The 20,913-nt window shown below is 52.0% G+C and overlaps 1 protein-coding gene and 1 long non-coding RNA gene across 2 annotated transcripts in view; one reads left to right on the forward strand and one right to left on the reverse strand.

The window, feature by feature from the left end:
• Nucleotides 1–14,543: 14,543 nt before the first annotated feature.
• On the reverse strand, nt 14,544–20,222 carry EN1 (engrailed homeobox 1). Its single transcript, XM_043894687.1, has 2 exons — nt 18,728–20,222; nt 14,544–15,649 (listed from the first exon to the last, which is right to left on the reverse strand). Exons 1-2 carry the CDS (start codon nt 19,614–19,616, stop codon nt 15,333–15,335), a joined length of 1,206 nt encoding a protein of 401 aa, XP_043750622.1. The 5' UTR covers nt 19,617–20,222; the 3' UTR covers nt 14,544–15,332.
• Nucleotides 17,364–20,913, forward strand: part of LOC122688594 — a 34,347-nt gene continuing 30,797 nt past the window's right edge. Inside the window, exon 1 of the long non-coding RNA XR_006339516.1 lies at nt 17,364–17,820. This is a non-coding gene — a long non-coding RNA (uncharacterized LOC122688594). The remainder of the gene's footprint in view (nt 17,821–20,913) is intronic.

The following is a 20,913-nucleotide window of genomic DNA, read 5'->3' on the forward strand; positions in this document are numbered from 1 at the left end:
GTACGTTAGCCTCTGGGTACAAGAAATAGTTGGGAGCCTTCTCTTGAGAAAGGTTTATTTAATTAAAATTAAACTAATCTTTGGAAAACATTTGATAAGCATTTCATAATACAAATCATAATCCAAAAAATGAGGCTCAGCCTGCTTTTTCACAATACAGGAAAATCGTGTTAAATAATTTATCTCTGGCAGTAGCTACTTTCTCCTTTACACACACACATACACACATACACACACACACAGAGTAATTCAATAGACAACATGTTTACTAGGTTTGAATTCTAGGTAATATTTGATTCATTTAGAATCTAAGATAAACATTAGCAAAGCGCATTAAGCATAATACATCCATAGTGAGAATTTAGGAGACAGTGCTTGATTTCGAACTGGGTACTGATTTTCAGAGTCAACAAGCCTCCCTCCAAAAGCATCCTCATGAATTTATTTAAAAGGAAAATGCAACTGTTTTGGCAAATCACTATCTTGCTAATTATTAGTCATTTTGGCAAATCACTAATACATTAGACCCAAACACTGAAAGATCAGGGTCCCATAGTCATCCTCAGATACACTTAACTCACAAGGCATCATGGTTAGTGCTTCAGACCAGGAGAGGAAAACCACCTATATTCCCGCTTCCCTCCCACCCCCAGCTGGTGTGACTAGATCTGTTATTCAGTTGCAGAGAACTAGATAATATTAGACACAGACCACAAAAGAAAGTCATCAGATACGCACACACTACCCCACTAACTCTTCCCAGGGCCTGACCTGCAGAACACCAGACGTCCATCATCTTTACTAAACTAGGGCCCAGTTTGACACCTATAGCCTGAGTGGGAATATCACCAAAATCAGCTTGTGGTCCAACTCCAAAATTACTGAATGCATGCATCTCAGCTAGCAAGTGTCTACAGGCATAACTCTAAGCCTAAATTGAATAAATGCCAATTGTCCACCTTTTAAAACATCACAAACCCGTAAAGACCAAAGTTAGACCATCCACTGACTCAAGTAATTCCCTTCACTTCTATTTCTGAATAACTTAGTTTACCAGGATATAAAATATTTTCTTATATTCTAATGATTCATAAAGGATAAAGAAACTATATTCACCTCAGAGATCTGTTGGGAGCATATAACAATGCATTTTTGTTTTGTCTTTACAGCAGAAGATTTTCAATATATGCCTTGACAACAAATCATATTCTCCAGTGGCCATATGTAACCTAAAAATCATTGTGTGGGCTGTACATACCCACAGGTGTCACGCACATAGAAAAATATGAGTCAAACATCGTTCTACCTACACCGGGTCATTTTAGAGTGTCTTTGCTTTGTAAAGAAAGCCATAACGATATGCAACATGCTATTTTATAAGCAGTAATTCATAATGGCAACTAATAATTATTCCTACAACATCACGCATTCCTCAAAAAACTCAGCTAAGCTTTTAACCATTTTCCCTGTTTGGTTCAACTTTTCTTTGATCAGAAGAACAAAGTACCATTGGAGACTTACAGTTGGGCTGAGAGACACGGCGATCCAAAGGGTGGCCTGCCTATTACCAGACTTAAAATTAAAAGAAAAAATCTGGAGATGGGGCAGTGCTAAGGAGGATTGTAAGCAAAATATCCCAAAGCCACCTCCAGTTCAATTAACTCTTTCACATCATTATTGGAAACGAATGTTTAACCCTCTAGAAAACACCCTGTGAAGAGCCTGGTGCAGCCCTGGCTTCCTCCAGCCAGGACCACGGCTGCAGAGGGTTTCTCCTCTGCCATCCAGGGCTTGTCAATGGTGCCCTTCATTTGCATGTCAATCCTTTTACATGATTAATATGTATTTATTGACCAGAAGGCCTTCCCAACCTAGGACAAAGGGAGACAGGCAGTCAGTCCCCTTTTATAGGGCAGCTATAACTTTCCTGGCAGGACTGACAATTGTGCACAGAAATAATTCTCTTCCAGATAGAAAGTTCCCACAATTCAGACACATGAAGTGATGGAAAGAAAACAGTCTAAACTGGGCACCATAAGCTCATGTGCACCCTCCACCCCTTCCCCCTAAAGTCATCTGTCTCCATTTCCTGCCACCTCAACTGGAGAGTACGGACAGTTACTTTGAAGACCAGGAAAAAAAAAAATGACCCAGAGTGTGAAGTTTTTACATCTCATTGGGCCCACAATGGCCTCTGAGGCTGAGGTCTGCCCACAGGCAAGACCTGACCAGAACCCTGAGTTACCTGGGGGAGGAGATTTGCCTTCTTTCCGACGAACGTGAATCTAGAAACGGGACGAAGCTGCACCCACCACAGCCAATTCAACTCTTCATCAATCTTTTATTCACTCAAATAAGCGTCACATTTCCCAGACTGACATGTAGAGTTTTATTTATTAAACAGCAAATTCCATTTTTATAAACAGATCAGCCTTGTATCAACCATGAAAGATTCCCAGAAATTCCCTCCTCTTATATCTCCTCACTGGTCCCACATACGAAACTAAATAAATAACAGCCTGGATGGTCAAGCAGTGGCATAAACTTCCACTTTCACTCTGGCATCTGCCTGTCTGAATGTCAGAGATGAGACTCCAGATAAGTTTAGAAAAATTGTGCACAGGATTACGATGACTTTTTTGTCCTGACGCCAAGGATATTGAGTCAGAACATCCAAGAGGGTTTTTTTTTGTCTTTATCCTGGGTGGTTCTGGGACTTACTCAGTTTGATTGTTGGCTTCCCATTTCTGAGGGTATTAAGTTCTCCACCCCACAGGGAGGCTGACAGCTCACTGTCTAGGGTTTCCAAGGAAAAGTGCATGGAACCATTTCTTCTATAAAGTCCTTCACTGCAGAAATTAATAAGAAAAAAAGGACTTTCCCTTTAGGTTGAAGTAGTTCATAGGCAGCCTCCATGTAAGCACTGTAACTTCTTGAAGGAAATGCACACACATTTATGAACACCAACAAGAAATTAGTCACCTTTTCACTTCAAGGCCAGCTCTGAATTCCTCCCCAAGATTCATCATCCTGGGATTTTATGAAAGGTACTCATTAGAGGTAAACTCACTTGATTTTAAAGGAGAATTCTGGGGTGTTGCTCCTCCCCGTCTGTCCCTTACCTACATCCTCTCGCACTCTAGGCAGTTGGGAACAAATGGTATGCTTTGCAGGAGGACTGGTCACAGGCTTACTCTCCACCCATAGTCTGGTCTGGACAAGGTGAGGGAGGGAAGCAGCTTAAACAAACACATAGCTGTCTGTTTGACTTCAACCCACCCCTGTTTCATTCACGGTGTCATTTTTACTTAAACTGGTTTACATGTATAGACTGTGCCTAAAAAAATCCCAGAAAGAGTCCTAGAATTCCAAGAATGTAAACTTCAAGGGCTAGGCCTGCAATGGTGAACTTACCACAAGCAATTTAACATAAAATGGCCCCAGTAGGATGTTTCAAATTTCTGCCCAAGTTTTGCCCATACAGAAATGTGATGTTTATGTTGAAGAAGGTATTTCCCTTAATAATAACCTCAAAGAACATTGCCCTGAAATAGACCCGGAGTCATTTCAGAGATGCTCCTCTAGCTTCATACATTTTATGTGATGCCCAGAATCACAGAAAGGATGTCAGGATTCACCCTGCATCCAGCCCTGTTCCCAATTCAAGGTTACACTTTCAAAAGCTACTTGAGATTACTCCATAAAACCACATTTCCCAGAAAAAAAAATCCACCAAAAATTCAGACATGAGTGTGGATAGCCCCTGAAAACAAATACAAAGACAAGGAGGGGAAGTATCATGAGAAATAGAATATAATCTCTAAATTCTGTACATCTGTGATTTATTCCACTAACCTGAACAGATCTATGTGTTAAAAGTAGGGAAATAATTTTTTCCTGAAGCTACTAACATAAAAACTAAGGTAGGTGCACCTAAACCAGCCTTTGTTTTCTCTTTCACAGATCATAAATTCAGCTAAGTTAACCAACTGGAATCAGTCCCAGAGGTATCGACTCTGACATTATTAAAGTTAAGGGATGGATTCCGACGGTGTTTACAATATTCTAAATAACCAGCCTTCAGGAATTCACGTGGCTAATCTGGAAATCTGGGCTATACCATACCAACATGGCAACCGGATGCTAAGAGTGCAGCCCACCGATGCCCACCTCAAGGCATCACAGGCACTTGATTTAGGTCAAGTTGAGTTGATTGAATAATTTATCAGGACACAACAGCAGTTTCCCTCTGATGTTTGTTATCCTTAGGAGCCAATCTCTGTTCGCCAAAGAATACCTTTTAAGTTTTCAATTCACTGACTCCCACCTCATGCATTTGGTGGGGTAAAGGAGTAGAAATCACAACCCCCCCCAAAAAAAATGCCCTCTAAATTTGAAAGAAAGACTGAAGACTCCTGAACACCTCTATTCTCTCTTTGACCCCCTCCTCATCTAATATTGCAGGCCATTAATCCATAATGGGCACTAGAGCATTCTGGTATTTGCCTTCACATTAAAATAACTGAGCAAGTAATGAAAGTTGTCCACTGTTTGTGCAAGCAGCAAGCCCTCTCCCCTCCTTCCCCAACTTAGTGATGTGTCATCTTATCTACTCACTGTCGCATCCCCTCCCCATCCAGCTGGCTCTGTCGTCCCTTACTGTATCAGTGAAAACTCCCCAGGCTCTGTGAGGTGACTGCCCTCAAAGAACCATTAAGACTGCCCCTCTTGACCACTGAGGACCTTTATGGTAAAAAAAAAAAAAAAAAAAGTCATCATCTATTAAAGGCAGGAAGGACAACTACAGTGGCTTGACTCCATTACAAGCTATAGACAAGTCACCAGCCACCTAATAAGGGAAATGCATCATTTCCAGGATGGTCCATGTTGATACCCCAGGGCAAGTCTCACACACACACTTCCATAAGGTGGCTTCTTAAGAAAAACAAGCTCCTCTAAAACAAAAGCAGAATTAACTTCCACTTTCCCTGCAATCTGTGAGCTGGATAAGGTGAGAGAAAGAAGGACTGACAGTCCCTCCTGGTTATCCAACCCCCTCGCAAACAACAGCCTTTGTGGTGGAGGGGCTCCCAGCGTGGGATAACTGGAATGTGGGCCTGCCACTGTGATGGAGTTAATAACACAGTGTCACAAAGGAATTTAAGCCTGAACTTGGGAAATTCTCCTTCTAGGAGTTTATACTTCTTCCTCTTCTAACTTCACTGCTCTGTCTCAAAAGAATAAGAAATCTTTATCATTCCCCACCCCCACAGAGGTCATTTCACTTCTTTCCAACTGTCTCTTTGTGAAATGACCAAAGAATCCCTGATTAAGGAGAAGGCAAATTGCCTGCAATGTGTGAGACCTGGGTTTGATCCCTGGGTTGAGAAGATCCCTGGAGGAGGGCATGACAACCCACTCCAGTATTCTTGCCTGGAGAATTCCATAGACAGAGGAATCTGGAGGGTTACAGTTCATGGGGTAGCAAAGAGCTGGACAAGACTAAGCTACTAAACCACAACAACCACCAAGTCACTAGGTGAGTTTTGTACATCAAAGGTAGAAAGGCTCTGGATCCACTTCCAAAAGGACCCATTGAGGCTGCATATATGCATCAAAATAAAACTGTGGACAGAGAGTTGACCAACTGAGCATGGAGAAGATCAGGGGGGGCTAGAGGGTTGGAACGAGAAACTGAACGAGGTCAGGACAGGGTACATGAGTCTCCTGGCTCTCCTGGAACACACTGCAAATTCCAAGAAACTCCACTGTAAATAGAAAAGGGAGGTGAAGCATGACGGTTACCAGTGATTTGCCCTGCTTTTGCGACCCATAGACTACAGCCCACGAGGCTCCTCTCTCCATGGGATTTCTCCAGGCACATACTCTCAACATCGCAGGGATCCTCAAGAGTAACCCTCTGGACAGCCCCCTTCTCCAATCTCAAATCCCTCAAGTCAGAGGTACGTAGCTAGGTCTTTACCCCAACCAGTGGGAGCTTGCTGGCTGCAGCCCCAGAGAACAGAGCTCTTCCCTTCCCCAGGTAAGCCCATTGTAGGGGCTTTTCCCGACGATGCTGTCTCACAGCCAAGTGAGCTTGTGAGCCCGGAGACGGCCGAGGATTGGAGACAAGGAACTCGCTTGCTGGGTCTTTGCCGGGCAGTGTTTGCCATTTGCGGGAATAAATGAAGCATCGGTAATCTCCATAAAAGAGCTTTCACGCTTCATTCTCTGAAACTAAGTTGGGGCTTAGACAGAAAGAAAAAAAGGAGGACTTTTAATTTAAAGTAATGATCATCAACACTCTGGCTCTAGAGAATCTCTAGGGGAGGGGTCCCCACCCTACCCCCAGGAAGCTGGAGAGAGGGCCCGGCTCCCACGCCTCACCAGGCAGGTCTTTTTGCTTAGATAGGTGGGCCAAATCCAAACGCGGGCAGCTCTCCTGGAGTAACCGAGGAAGGAGAAAAGCCCCAAGAGGGAGAAATATCCTATCAGGTTGTCCGAGAGAAAGGAGAGCAAGCCCTCTCCACCGAGGCCAGGCCAGGACTGGGGGCAGAGGCGTCTTCCACCCAAGTCAGCAGTCCGCACTTGAGTTGTGCCCGGCGCTGTGGGGGCGCCTCCGCAAAACCCGGGACATCTCTGGTTACTTTCACCAGTGGCAGCTTCGGTTTGGGGCCTAAGTTTGCACGTGGGCGGCATGGAACACAGAATCTCGCCCACCTGGAATCCCCTGATCCTGCCTAGTCCGAGAGCCCCAATAGTTCTATCCCCAAAGGGAACTTTGTTCACTTCAGCTGAATGAAAGTGGCGTGGGGAGGCTTTGTCCTTCCAATTCTCTCCTCCCCCGACACCCCGGGTCCCCTCACTCCCTTGCCGGTCGGCAAACCCACAACCCTAGACTTCTCCCTCTGCACCTCCAAACAGCTCGACACTGTTAGGGCATTTTGGAGAACAGATAAGAAACTGAGGCCCAAGGAACATGGAACGGGGGTTTGGCCGTCCTCCCCCGGTAGGTACCTAGCGATTCCGACGGAGCTCTCTGTTTCCGCCCGCTGAGGATAGCGCACTTGAACCGACCCTGAAGTCGTGAGGCTAGCGTTGATGGCCAGAGCTCAGTCCGCAAGGGGAGGAGGCCGGGGAGTTGCACCAAAGGACCGAAGATCCTCGCCCGGCCTCCGTCCTTCTCACGCCCGCCTAGCCGGCCGCGCCTTCCTGGAAACTCTATAGGGCCTGGGTGGGCGCCGCTCAGAAAAGATGCTGACCGAGGGCAAGTGGACTGCTCTAGTTTTAAAGAAATTTCGTGCAAATTGTTAATCTGAGCGGGAAACCACAGCTGTGCCTAATAAAGCGAATTGGCCAAATACCTCCAGAAAAGAAGGAAAGGGAAGGTGGAAAAAAGTCTGCCACCTGAAAGTGGGCGCTTTATTGTGGGAAGAGGCGGCAGGGGGCAGGGCTGCTGCAACAACTTTTTCTCTCGCCCCCAAAAAAGGATCCCGCATCGGGGATTTCGGAAGGCGCTCACCTAGTCCAGGAAAATGCAGGTGGCGGCCCTTCGCGGGCCAGGTTCGCCCCAGCCAGGCACCGAGCAGGCGGGCGCCCAAGCTCTCGGACGCCAGGGCCTCCGGGCCAGCCGGGGCCGCGCAGGGCGCCGAGCGGGCGGGCCGAGCCGGGCAGCCGAGCCAGCGAGGGTTTCGGCTCCCGGTGACAAGTGTGCGCGAGCGCGCGCCTCGTCTAACCCTTCAGGACAAGTTGAAACAAATAAAGTCGGGTCTCCACAGCCTGAGAGGTCCACCCCTCCTCCTTCCTGGTTTGACCCCAGGCCAGGCCGCTCAGAAACACGGTTTGCGCAGCTCAGATTGCCAGCCGCTGCGCGATACCGCCAGGGCAAGGGCTCACCGCCAAGGGAAGGGCGCTTCCCCAGTGGCCACGACTTTGTAGCCGGGAGTCAAGGGGGCCGGGGTGACTGGGGATCATGGTGGGAGGGGGGGAGCGTGGCCGCCTCCGTGGTCAGCCCCGGTCCCCACGCGCCGGCCCAGGGAGGGAAGCGAGAGGTCGGAACTCCCCGGCCTCCCTCATAGCCTCCCAATCCCGGCAGCAAACTTGGGAGCCGGGCCGCGGACCAGAGGAGACGGAGGGCAGGAAGCCAAAGAGACGCCCAGGCACACCCTCCGCAAAGGCAGAGTCCGAGCGGTCGGAGAGGTTGACCGCAGGAGGGCAGTCTTCTGAACGAAAACGGAAACGTTGGCGCAGAGGACCGAGGAGGAACCCAGAGGCCGGGAAGCCCATAGAAAATGACTGAAAGGAGAGCGAACCCGGCCTAGACACAAATCGAAACTGTACAGAGACAGTCGCTTGGGGGAACCCGGGTGGGAGATGCGGGAGCATTGGAGCCTGCGGGTGGAGGGCGGCGGGTCCCTGTCCATCGGCCCGGAGCCCGGCGCGAGCAAGCCGCCGGGGCAGCCCTCCCTTTGGCGTCTCCACCGAGCCGGTGGGCAGGATCCCGCCCTGGGCCAGCAGAATTGGGGTTTCGAGGTTCCCCGAGAGAGGACGAGCCCCAGATGCTCTCCGATCTCCAGCCTGACTCGACAGGTCAGCGCGGTCCAGGCCTACGGCCTTCGCTGCGCTGACCGGAAGTGCATCTGCGAAGCGCCCTCCGCAGACCGCGCTGGGCGCGCAGGCAGCTCCAGCCAGGCGGGAGAAGCCCAAGTCCGAGACGCCAGGGGCGGGCTGAGTCAGCCGGGCCAGACTGGGCTCAGAGGGGAGAGGAGATTATGAGGGTAGACACTGCTGATTGTGGTGGGAAGGGGTCATCTTGAAGACCTCCGGGGAACCTAATCTGAGACCAACCTGGGTGGAGTGGGATTTGAGAGCAAGAATTCGAGCGTGAGTTACTAACTTGAGGGAAGAGTGGGAGGTTGGAGGTGGCGGCTGAAGACTACTCCTACTGAAGAGTTTAAGAGTCCGGAAGAGAAAGAATAGCCTTTAACCCAAATCCACCCCTATCCCTACCTTACGCAGAAGTTCTCTTACTGCGGAAACATCACAGCGCGCCGGCAGAATCGTCCTGGTATTTTATGACATATAATTACGGTGTAAGCTTTAACGTGGTTTGGTGTGACCTTGGCAAGAACGTCCCTGGACCTCACTTTTCTTATCTGTAAAATGGGGATGATAATATCCAACTCAAAGAAGTGTGTGAGGTTGAATAAATTGCGTCAAATGGCTAGCAACGTGGGACACTGGGTAGTGAGTCTGTTATTATTTTTTAATTTCTCGATGTAATGATTAATTTCTTCTTGTAATGATGAATTTCATCTTGGATGAAGGACTTTTAATGGCTGCCTCACTGCAGCTGGATGGGGGTGTGGGGCAGCAGCAGGGCTTTATTGGTCATTTCCCACTGCATTTCCTTCACCAGCAGGCACCACTGTGGGCCTTCCTGCCTGAGTCTGCTGGCCTCTCAGTGAGGGCCCTACCCCCTCTTGCAGTGGCCTGTCCTTGCGGAATGTTAAATTTTAGTAGGTCCTTCTCTTCCTTGGATTCCTTCCATCTCACCTACAGGGGTCTCCCTCCTCTCTGCGATGTCATTGCTGCTCCTGGGGTGCCAGGAGTCCAGGTCTGCCCCCCCTCCAGGGTGGATGGGGGAGGGAGGGAAACAGAGTGGGGTACGGAGTGCACCCAGGATGGCGTTTCTGACCACCCCTGCACTTGCGCTTGTGTGGCAGCTGGGTCTGGGAGGAATCTTCTGGCAGCTGCTAGTCCCTGAGAGGTTGCTTGCATGTATACCCCATCCCCTGGCAGAATTGAGGAGTAGGGAGGCTTGTGCTCACAGCTTCCCCCAGCACAGGGCTCCTCCTGCATCCTCCCACCGCCACCCCTCACCCCATTCCCACATCTGAAAGGCGAGTCTGGAGCATGGATCCAATCCTCTCCTCAGGATAAGCTGGGTGTGTTTGAGCATGCACACTGCTCCGATCTCTGCTTTTCTGCAATCCATTATTGCAACCTGAAATCTTCCCAAATGTGCTCACAGCAACCTACCCCATATCTTTGGGAAGAATTCCAGAGTGGAGGGGCCTGCTCCATCTCCAGAATGGCATCTCTGGGAAAGGCTGTATTTAGAAGCAAACTCAAAGAGCAAGTTATAATAGCCCAAGACTTACCCAACTCCCTGAGAAATCAGTTTCAGAAGTCTGCCCTTACCTTCCCTGGATCTGCTTCACCTCCAGGAGGTACCCCTGGGAAGGCGCAGGGTAGGTGGGAGGGAGGGATGGAGACAGGGGTAGCAGCAGCATATTTGTGTCTGAGCCCAGAGTCTCTGGGGAGAGAGAAGGGGCTGCCTTGACTCCAGTCTTTCCACCCCCACACAATCAATCCACTCACCTCAGTCCCAGTTCTCCCTGGTGGCCTTCACGAAAAGCCGAGGGCAGTCTGGTGTGTCCCCAGCCCTGGAAACAATGCCCTGTCCCTAACTGGATAGGAGCGAAGCCCACTAGCTGGGGCATGAAGGTGTGTAGTGGACACCAGCAGGTGTACTCCTGGGTCATGTAAAAAAATGTGCCAGAAATTTCTACATGGACCATGGCCATGTGCTTGCTCGGAACCCATCTCTGCATGTCAGTTCTAGATATCTAGATACTTGTTTGTATATGTGCACATACTTTACATAGGGGTACACGTATTATATGAGTACATTTTTTGTGCATTTGGATGTGCAGAAGTGTGTGCACATGTGCTGTGTGTCTGTGTGTGCATGGGTACCGCCCACTCAGTGACACTCTCGAGGCCGTTGCTGGACTTAGAGGAAATCTGAAGACTTTGCCTCTCCTTCCAGTATGCTCTCACACCCTGCCAGGCACTTTCCCTCCCATCCCCCATCCCCAGTTTTTTTTTTTATTCGAGAATCCCTGTGGATCCCCTGCAGCAATTAAATGACTGGCCCAAATCATTTAGGGAGGAGGGGGGGCCGGTGGAGTCCCCAGTCTTGCCCCTTTCCACAAGTTGCCACAATCCTTTCACCTGGGTTGAGTTAGAGAGAAGAGGTCTCAGGTGGGGGTGATGAGGGATGGAGCGGTGCTTGGCCACCTCCCTCCAGACGGAGTGAACATGATTTCCAATTTAAGCCATAGTGACATAGAGATTAAATGGGCCCCAGGCTGTGAGGCAAAGAGAGGAGGGGGTCTTCAGGCTCCCCACCCCCTTCCCAGCCTGTGCCTGTTGGAAGATGGGGAATGAAGTTTGCCTGTATTGCCAGAGGAATGGCTTTCATGAAGAGGAAAAGCAAGGCTGACCTTTGGAGAAACAGATGGCCACCCCCAGAAAAGCCACAGCAGACACCTTCATGGGGCAAGGAGTTTGGGGAGGTCAGTCTCCCTGACCCTGGCCTTGGCCTCAGCTTCTTGGTGTCAACCAAGGTCACCCCTACCCCTGCAGTTAGGCTTTTTCACTGAGGGCATTGGGGCATCTGGAAGCCCTGTCACAGGTGACAGGTGTGGGGGCCAGGTAGGGGGCAGGTTAGTAGAGACTCTTTCTCTGTGCCCTCAGCAGCCTGGACACACACACACACACACACACACACAAACACCAATCGCTATTGGTGCCCGTACACTCAAAACACATACTTACACCTCCCAAGCCTAAATAAGTATATTTATTTATCAATCAATAGCACCTCTATACAAATGCCCACACGCAATACAACCCACAAACATACAAGCTAACACAGACCTACAATGCACCACCATACACCCAAATACCTCTTCTGTAGTCCACCCCCATCCACACCTCCTCCTCCTGACCCTACTGAAGGAATGGGAGTTTCTGGCAAGAAAACAGAGACCTTTGCCCTCAGAAAGAGCCAAGGATCAATACTGTTTAGGCTTGGCTAGTGTGTGTTTCCTCCTGGGCTGAGGAAGATTTAAGTTTATGGTTCAATCCAATCTTAAAAAAAAAAAAATAGGTAGAATATAAGGAAGTTGGGATAGCACACTCTAGTATTTATTTCGATGCAGCCCCAGACTTTAATACAGGCAGCTGGCTAAGCCAGACCCATAAATCAGAGAAATCAATGCCTGTTTATGATTATTATTACTTTCTTTTTTTAGAAGGGGTGCATGAAAGAAGTCTGACTGGAGTCCTCCTTACCTAGTCTCTGCCCCAATCAGGAGGAAGGAAAATGGGGATGGGGAATAAAGAGAGAAGATAGGAGAGTCATACTGGACCATTACTTGAGGACCGCAGCCAGATTTCAGAGATAAAGGCAGTTGTAATGAGTAGATGTGACAAAGAGGAAGACACAGGGGGACAGAGGTGCCATGGACCAAATGCTTAAGTCCTCCAAGCTTTAGTTTCCTCCTCTGAGTAAAGAAGAAAATTCTATTTACCTCTAGTGACTGGAAGATAAAAGGAGATAAGGGGCCAGAAATCAAATTACATAATAATGACACATCCATGCAATTTACCAATATAATCCTGTAAAGAGGTGACCACCTCTCTCTCCCCCAGAGGGCTTGGCTTTGATCTCCTGGTACAGATAAAAAGGAGCCTGAAGGAACAGGATATTTCTTGGAGTTACTACTCAAGTTGGCCCCTGACTCTGCATCTGTGATCTTGAGGGGCACAGGTACCCTAAGGGGCCACACTAAGGAAGGGAGAAGGAGGAGTAGCCCAGTTTCCATACATTTGGAACAGAAAGATTCTCTGTAGAACTGAGCACCCCAACATCCTATCTGCCTGTGGCCAGATTCCAGAAGGGGTACCCTCAGCCTCAGGTCTCAGCCCCCTAACCCAAAGCCCTGGAGAGCTTGAAGATTCCAGGCTCCTCCCCTGCATCCCCACCCCAAGAAAACCAAAGGATATACTTCCAGTTACGAGAAAACAACTGGCCCCAGGGAAGGGCCCACCTCACTGCTGTTAAGTCTTCACTCAAGGATTGGGAGAGCATCTATTATGTGCAGAGGTTACTCCACACACCCCAAAAAGATGTGAAAGGAATGCAATAAAGCTGGCAACCCATGGCAATGTCAAATGTGCTCTGCAACTCCAGGCCCCTGAACCCCAACCCCCCAAGCCCTTCAACAGGGACTTCAACACCCCCTTGGTTTCCAAGCCCTGACACCTGGCACTGTCATTTCACATCCAGCACAGGCCCAAACCAAGGTGGATTTTTCAAGAAAGGCAGACTGATCGGTCATTCCCACTCTCACAATAATCAATCCTGCAAAAACAACAGGAAAGAAACCCAAGGAAAGAGCACAGAAGCAGGGTTCCCCTATATACACAAACACACCTGCAAACACAAATAAGCACACGTGCACACACTGTGAACTCAGAAACATCCAAGTGTGCATCTAATTACAGAGACATGAATATCCAATCGCATAATGTTCACATAATGCAGAAATACACAAAGCCCAGTGGGCACCCACATGTACCAGTATCCATCTACACATGATCACATATGCACCCGAGTTTTTTGGGACACCTAAATATCTGGCCATATGAGTATAGCTGCATACATATGTACTACAGAAGAGAAGGAAAAACGGGGAGAACAGAATTTACCATTAAAAAAAAAATCCTGGACCAAAGGGAGATTAGAAGGGACCTCCCCTTTCTCTTCCTAGTCCCTGAATAGCGGGGCCCAGTGGCTACCCAGGAAGGATAGGCCCCAGGGTGTCTGGGGCAAGTGTCCAGACATTTCTCTCTTGGAAATCTGGGGGTTCTGAGGGCCCAGGGGGCTGGTGTTTGTGCCCCTCTCTGTCAGAAAGCAAGCCAGGCTTTGTTGGGATTGTGAAAAGAACCTTGCTTATTAGGCTTTGGGCAGGGTCAAGGCAGGCCTGTGTGCATGTCCGAGATCTTGGCCCCAGAGCAATCCCCATAGCTGACTGAGGGGCTGCGGCTCCACAGAGCTTCTCCGCATCCGGGCCTCCACTCCGGACTTTGCCCACCATGAGTCCTGCCAAGCTCGGGTGCTGCCCTGGACCAGCCCTCTAGACAACCGAATCACCTCCATTGGAAGAGCAGTGAAGTCCAGGCAGGCCGAGGTGGCCCTAGCTTAGGATTCCAGGCAGCCCCTCACCTCTGCCATGCCCTGGGAAGTCCTTCTGCTTCTAAAGGAGAAAACCTCCAGCAAGACTGGCATCAGAAAAAAAAAGAAAAGAAAAAAAAGAAAAAGAAGCAAGCTGGAGCAAGGAGCAGGTTGAACCAGAGCATGCTGCAGCCGGGCTGGTCCTGGCTCCGCGGGAAGCAGACCAGCAGCTCCGCGGTGTTTCCGAAGTCAGGACTGGGGTTTCCAGCCTTTGGTCTCCTTTGAATGCGATCAGAGACCAGACGTGTCCCGCCAGACCCTCCAAACCCGGGCCATCCCCGGGTCCGAGCCATCCCTAGCGCCGCGCGCTCCTTATCCCCTGTATTCGTTGTGCGGTGATGGATCTTAAGGCCTGGCTGAGCCTCGGGGCTCGGCGCCCGGTGTGCGCCCGCCTTGCGCAGGGCCGCCCCGCGTCTTCGCCCTTCCCCAGCCCGCAAAGAGGAGGGCCGTCAGGCGCTCGTGAGCACAGTGTACACTTTATTTCAGACTACAGGTTTCTGAACATAATAAAATCTTTGGCTTGTAGCGGCGGTTCAGTCTCGCAGTCTGTGGGGTCGTATTTCTCAACAAGTCTCCGGAAAACGAAAGGGTCGGGGGGCAGGACAGACAAACGGACAGAAGGGGCCGGGGAGATGGGGGGAGGGGAAGAGGCGAAGGGCAGACACGCGAGGAAACACACTCTCACGCACACAAAGAAAAGTCCCAGAGAAACGGAGGGCCAGCGATGCGGGACGGGAGGCACCGGAGAAGCAATAACATTCAAAAGAAAACGAAACTGGGCCGGGGGCAGCGAGGCGGAGGCAGGGGATAAAATAATTATAATAATTATAATAATTATAACAATAATAATAAAGGAGATTAATAAAAAGTCCAGCAAATAGAGATCGCTACACATAATTCTTTTCCTTACCTGAAATTAAATATATACAAGGTCGTAAGCGGTTTGGCTAAATAGAGCTTTAAGGAGTTCGTAGTTTTCGTCCCTTATACTGTGAAGAGAGAACTGATCTTATTTTTCGATAGCACCTGTCTGAGTCTTTCTCCCTTTTGAAAAAAAGAAATGTCTCGTTGCAATGTGACTCTCCATTCTGGGAACCTCTTTCTCTCTCTTTTCCCTGTTGCTTTCTTCCTCCTTTACGCTGATTCTTTCTCCCCGGGGCGTGGGGCCCACACGGCGGCGGCCGCGGTGCCAGGAGGGGGCGCGGGCGCGGCGGCCGGACCGCGCGGCCTCTGCCGGCGGCGGCTACTCGCTCTCGTCTTTGTCCTGGACCGTGGTGGTTGAATGGTTGTACAGTCCCTGCGCCATGAGGTGCAGCGCCAGGCCGTTCTTGATGCCCGTGGCTTTCTTGATCTTGGCGCGCTTGTTCTGGAACCAGATCTTGATCTGGGACTCGTTGAGGCTGAGCTCCTGGGCCAGCGTCTGCCGCCGCTGCTCGGTGATGTAGCGGTTCGCCTGGAACTCCGCCTTGAGTCTCTGCAGCTGCTCGGCCGTGAACGCCGTCCTCGGCCGCTTGTCCTCCTTCTCGTTCTTCTTCTTCTTCAGCTTCCTGGTGCGGGGACCTGCAGCGTCGGAGGTGGGGACAAGGGGCAGAGGGGAGGGGGCAGAGGGCAGAGGAAGCCGTGAGAATTGCGGAGCGGAGCTGGGGGATCTTGCCCAGCGCTTCTGGGGCGATAGCAGAGTCTGTGCAGCCCCTCCCGCCCACGAGCCCCTAGATCAATCTGCTGGCTACTGGGGTCGCTGGGTTCCCCTCTGGGAATCCTCTGGGATGCCAGAAGGGTCACAGAGGAAAACTGGCCGGCCGAAGTTGTGTATACAGCTCACATCCCAATTCAGAACAGACCCAGCCATGATAGGCTTAAATCATAGAGTCCAAGATGGAAAGATATTTGGAGACCTATCTGGCCCAACCCAGAGTTGGAGGTCAGGGGCCTGCTGTCTTCACAGCCTTGGAATAAAAAGAGGCTCAACACTGGAGTCATGAAGACTGGGCTAGGACTGCCCTGAGGGAATTGCCAGCCTGCAAACTATTTTTCTTCCCCTCCTCAAGAAGCATCTACACCCACACACCTACAATAAGACCACATCTGCTTGTAGCTACTGACTCCAGAAAACAAGGGGATGAGGAGGGCAATCTGAGAGGCTTGCCTAGCTCTAAAAGATTCAGCATCTGTTCTCTCTACCTGCTCTTCTTTCCCTCTGGCCTAAAACGAAGCCCCTTATAGAGTCCCAGGAAGACACTGTCCACCTGCTTCCTGGAAAGCGAAGAAGCCTTCCCCCAGTTGTATGCCTTACTCACGTGCCCAGGCCCCTGGGTTCTCTGCTTTGTCCCTTGGATGGTACCAGTAAGAAAGAGAGGACCCTCCCCATCCTACACCCAGTGGCACAGGCAGGTCTCTCTCCCTAGTCCTTAGGATACAGAAGCTGCAATCACAGGATTGAAAACTGAACAACAAAAGCAAGTCAGAGCTGTCTTTCCTGCCCACCTATGGTGATCTGCAAGAAAACTGCATCCCCCTCCCCACATCCAGGAGCAAAACAGGGGCAGAGGGACAGAAAGGGTGGGACAATCCCGACAAAAATCTGTGCTATGCCCTAAGACGGTTATAGGAAGAGGCCACAGGAAACCTTCCTAGGAAAGTGAAGTGTCCCTCAAAAACTAGCCCGGGAAGTGGGCTGGCTATGAAGCCCAGCGCTGAAGACAGGAGGAAAAAGAGAGGCCTCCACACGCAAGTCTTCTCTAGCATTTACTTGCTGGGCCCTGTCATGTTTATGGGAGCTTCCTGAGCTGAGTGAAGTCCCTGTCAGGCCTGTTAACCTCTAAAATTGTCTGGAAAGAAGGGCCTGCACCGGCATCTCCAAACCTAGCGACAGAGGGGTAAACCAGGCAGCTGGCCTCTGGGGCAGACCAGCGCCAGGGGTCACCAGCTGTCCTGTGACAAAAGAGTCCAGGCCTGGCCGAGCACCACAACTCAAGACTGGGTTGACGTTCCTCTCCTTGAACTGCCTCTGCAGGATTAGAAACCAGCACCCTGCCTCTCCAGGCTTGTGAGAAGGAAAGCAGCCAAGAACAAAGACAAGGCCCACTCCTGAGCCCGATGCAGAAAGCACTGGGAGGTGGGGTGAGGGGCCAGGAAGGCCTTGGCTTAGCTTAGTAATTAGCTGGTCCAGTAGAGGTGGCCCAGGAAATGTGTGCAACCTCAGAAAGGCCCCATTGCGAGATGGGCATCCCTTAGGTTGTTAGAGCCTTGTCGCAGTTGTGTTGTTGTTGTTACTATATATATGGGTGCCCTCGCAGAGGCATGAACACTTGTAATAAAATCGTAGCCTCCTGGCCAGCCTGAGCCGCACAGCCTGACAGCTCAATCACTCTATCCATCAGGCGAGTCAATCAAAGCAGCTTTTCGGAGGTTCAGGGAGCCCGATGTGTCAATAACGGGGCTCGAGATGGCGGGGGCTGATAGCGCTCATCGATCCGCGCCCGGCCAGCAGCGGTGGGAAGTCAGAGACCAGTCGGAGTGGAGCGCCGCACCGCGACGCCAGCCCGGCCTCCTGCCAGACCCGGCCGCTGAACCCCAGTCGTAGGCCAGAACCCCTGCCGCCCTTCTCGAGGCGCCCATCAGCCTCCTGGGAGCTGCGGTCCCTGGAGGCAGGCAGGCCACAGCCTCCTCTCCAGGGGCCTCATGGCTGCCCCTGAGTACCTCTCGGCCTGGGGTTCTCCAAGCTCAAAGAGGTATGTGGGGAAAGGGCCAAAGAAAAATCGAGAAAAATGGGCCTATGGCTGGCAGAAATTTGCTAACTGGCAGATGTACGGAAGGAAGGAGTGAAAAAAGGAAGGGGCAGGGCCGGGAGGATGTGCTAGGCGGGCCGCGGAGAAGCTGAGGTGGGGGCTGGCTCTCTTGCCCTCGGCCCAGATCTCTGGCCTGAGCCTAAGGTATCTTCTGTCCTCTCCCCCGTTTATCAGTCAGTTCCAGAGAATCGGGAGCCAGGGGCTCTCGGCACCCACTGTTTCCGAAACTGCCTTTCCCTGGATTCTACCAGGCGGGTCAGGCCCTTTTGGCTGCCCGGCTTGGGGAAGGAGGACAGCGATAGGCACTTTTCCCTTCCTGTTTCTCCTTACATCTATCTCTGTGCAAGTGATCTCTCCGCAGAAAGTATCGATACGGTGTCTATGTCTGCAAGGACACAAAGCGAAGATAGTTTCTCTAATGAAAGCCTTGCTCAGCTTCGGCCTCCGCAGGATTTCAGACCCAGATCGCTAGGCCCACCTTCCAGCTGATTCTAAAAACCCCTTTCCCTGGAAGAAAAAGCAATGACTGATTGGCTCTTTACTAAGAATAATAAAGAAGTGTTTTAAAAATAAAACACGAAGCAGGCCAGAAGGGCTCTGAGTTAAAAATCGAAGGTTCCCACTCCCTGAACCCTGAGCCGTAACCTCCCAGGCGGGAGTCGCAGAGCCCAGGAGCGGAAAAACTGGGTCTAACACTCGGTAGTGACTGGAATCGAAGGTGAAAAGGAGAAAGCAGGCGTGAGAAAAGAGAACCCTCGGGATCCGGCACGCACGCTCTCCCCAGCCCGGCGGCTGAGAGTTCTACCGGCGTCCGCCGGGTTCACCGCGCCGCCTGGGGCTGGGTACTCACCGGAGGACGGGCGGTCGGAGTAGCGCGTGCAGTAGACCCAGGCGGGCCACACGAGGGGTTGCTGCGAGTCAGTTTTCACTACGGGCCCGCCGTTGGCTGAGCCCATGAGCAGGATGGCCGGGTTGCTGTGCTCCGGGTACTTCGCACCCTGCGCACCTGGACTCCCCACGCCGCCTCCGCTGCCACCGCCGCTGTCCGAAGGCTTGGCCGCTGCCGCCGCCGCCGCCGCCGCCGCCACAGCCGCTGCTGCCGCCGCCGCCGCCGCCACCGCCGGGTTCCCAGCTTTGGACGCGCCCGCGCCGCCGGCGGTGGCTGGCGGGGAGCCGTCGGGTGGGCCACAGTTCCCGTCCGGGGTGCACAGGAGTGAGGCGGCGCCCGGCGCCCTCGTACCCAGCGGGTGGACGGGGTCTCTACCTGAGCCGGTCTGGCCTCTGTCACGCTCGACCCGGCCTCCGCCTGTGCCTCCTCCGGCCGCCGCCGCAGCCACCAGGAGCTGCGGCGGCGGCTGTTCCTTTTTGCAGCCGAAGTCCGGCCTCAGGATGTTGTCGATGAAAAAGTTGGTGGTGCGGTGCAGCTGGGCCGCGGGCTGCGGCTGGTGAGCAGGCGCCGCGAGATGCTGCTGCGGCGGCGGCGGCGGCGGCGGCGGCGGGGGCGGGGGGTGCGGGGGGAGATGCGGGTGGTGGGCCAGGGGCGGCAGGCAGGGCGCCGCGGGCGGCGAGGGGGGCGCGGGCTGCGGGGACACCGGCACGCTGTCTCCATCGCTGCCGCTGCTGCCGCTTGCACCGGGGCTGAGACTCAGGGTGAGGCTGCCAGGGGCCGCCGCCACCGCCGCCGCCGCGCCGAGGCCCAAGTCGCGCTGACTTTTAGGTTCCGGCTGCTGTTCTTCCATGCTCGGCCGCCCCGCCGCCTCGGCCGCCGCGCCGGCCCCCGCCCCCCCCGCCTCGCTCCCCACCCCGCTTTGCCAGCGGCCCGTGGGGGTGCGCGGAGGAAGGAGGCCGGCAAAGCCCCAGCGAAGGCACGGGGCGGGTGCAGAAAAAAAAGCCCAGGCGCCTGGCCTGGACCAGCTCGCTCTTATCGAGCAGATCTCGCTGTCTCTCCCTCTCTCTAATTTGTAGACATCCAGATATGGAGACACTTGGCTATTTCTTTTTTCTTTCTGCGACCAGAATCAATGATTTGTTTTAAATGGGGAGTAAGCCACGGCTAAAAAGAAAGGAAAAAAAAAAAGAAAAAAGAAAGCAAGAAAAAATCTCCAAGAATTTTTTTTCTTAAAGATAAAAAAAAAAAAAATAGTCTTTAAAGTCTAGCCATCTTCCTAGGCAGTAGTGAGGGGTTTGACTTCCCCGAGTGTCACGCTCAGCTGTGCCCAGAGCGCGAGGCTGGCAGCGCCTTTAATCGCCTTTGCTTTTTTTGCAGGGAGAGCGCGTCTCCGCCAGCGCCGGGGCTGCTTTTTTTTTTTTTTTTTTTTTCAAATCTCTGACAGCTCGGATCTTTGCTCAAACTCTCTCGCTTAAAAAAAAAATCACCCAGGCACACTTTTTGCCTTCAAACCGGAAGCACGTGAGTCAGGGCCGCACGTGTGCGGGGCCAATGGCGAGCCAGGACTCGCGCTGACACCCGGGCCTCGGCCCAATAGGCGCGCGCGGGACTTTGCGGATAAATAATCCGGGGGCGGCGGCCGCGGGCGGAGAGGGGGAGCCGCGGCGCGGGCCCCGTGTGTCCGGCCCGCCCTCCCCTACCCGCACCCGAGCCCCTCCCCCTCTTTCAGGCCAGGACCGAGGAAGGGGCACAGGAGACCGAGAAGGGGTGGATTGCGGGGTGTAGGCAAATAGACAACTCCATAAACAACTTGTTGGAGAAATGCAGGATTATGGGTGCGTCCGTGCAGGCGCAGGATCAGGAGGCAGGGGCATCGGCTCTTTTGGCAACCCCCATGCCTAAGAGACAGCCTTTTATTTTCTCGCTCTGGCTTTTTCTTACTTGTTATTAAGGGTGAAAGAGTGCTATCACTGTCGGAGTCTGTGTGTATATGGTGTGTGTTTGGGGAGTGGGGGGAGTGGGGTGGGGAGAGGTGAACCGAGGATGGTCAGAGATGTGAAACAGACTAGATTTGGCTACTTTCAGTGGAGCGGTTTATTTTTCACAAGTAGCAAACGCCAGAGGCCAGCTGCGCCTCGCTAGGTTTG

This window comes from Cervus elaphus, chromosome 33 (assembly GCF_910594005.1).
Source record: "Cervus elaphus chromosome 33, mCerEla1.1, whole genome shotgun sequence".
In the NCBI taxonomy this organism is placed as follows: domain Eukaryota; kingdom Metazoa; phylum Chordata; class Mammalia; order Artiodactyla; family Cervidae; genus Cervus; species Cervus elaphus.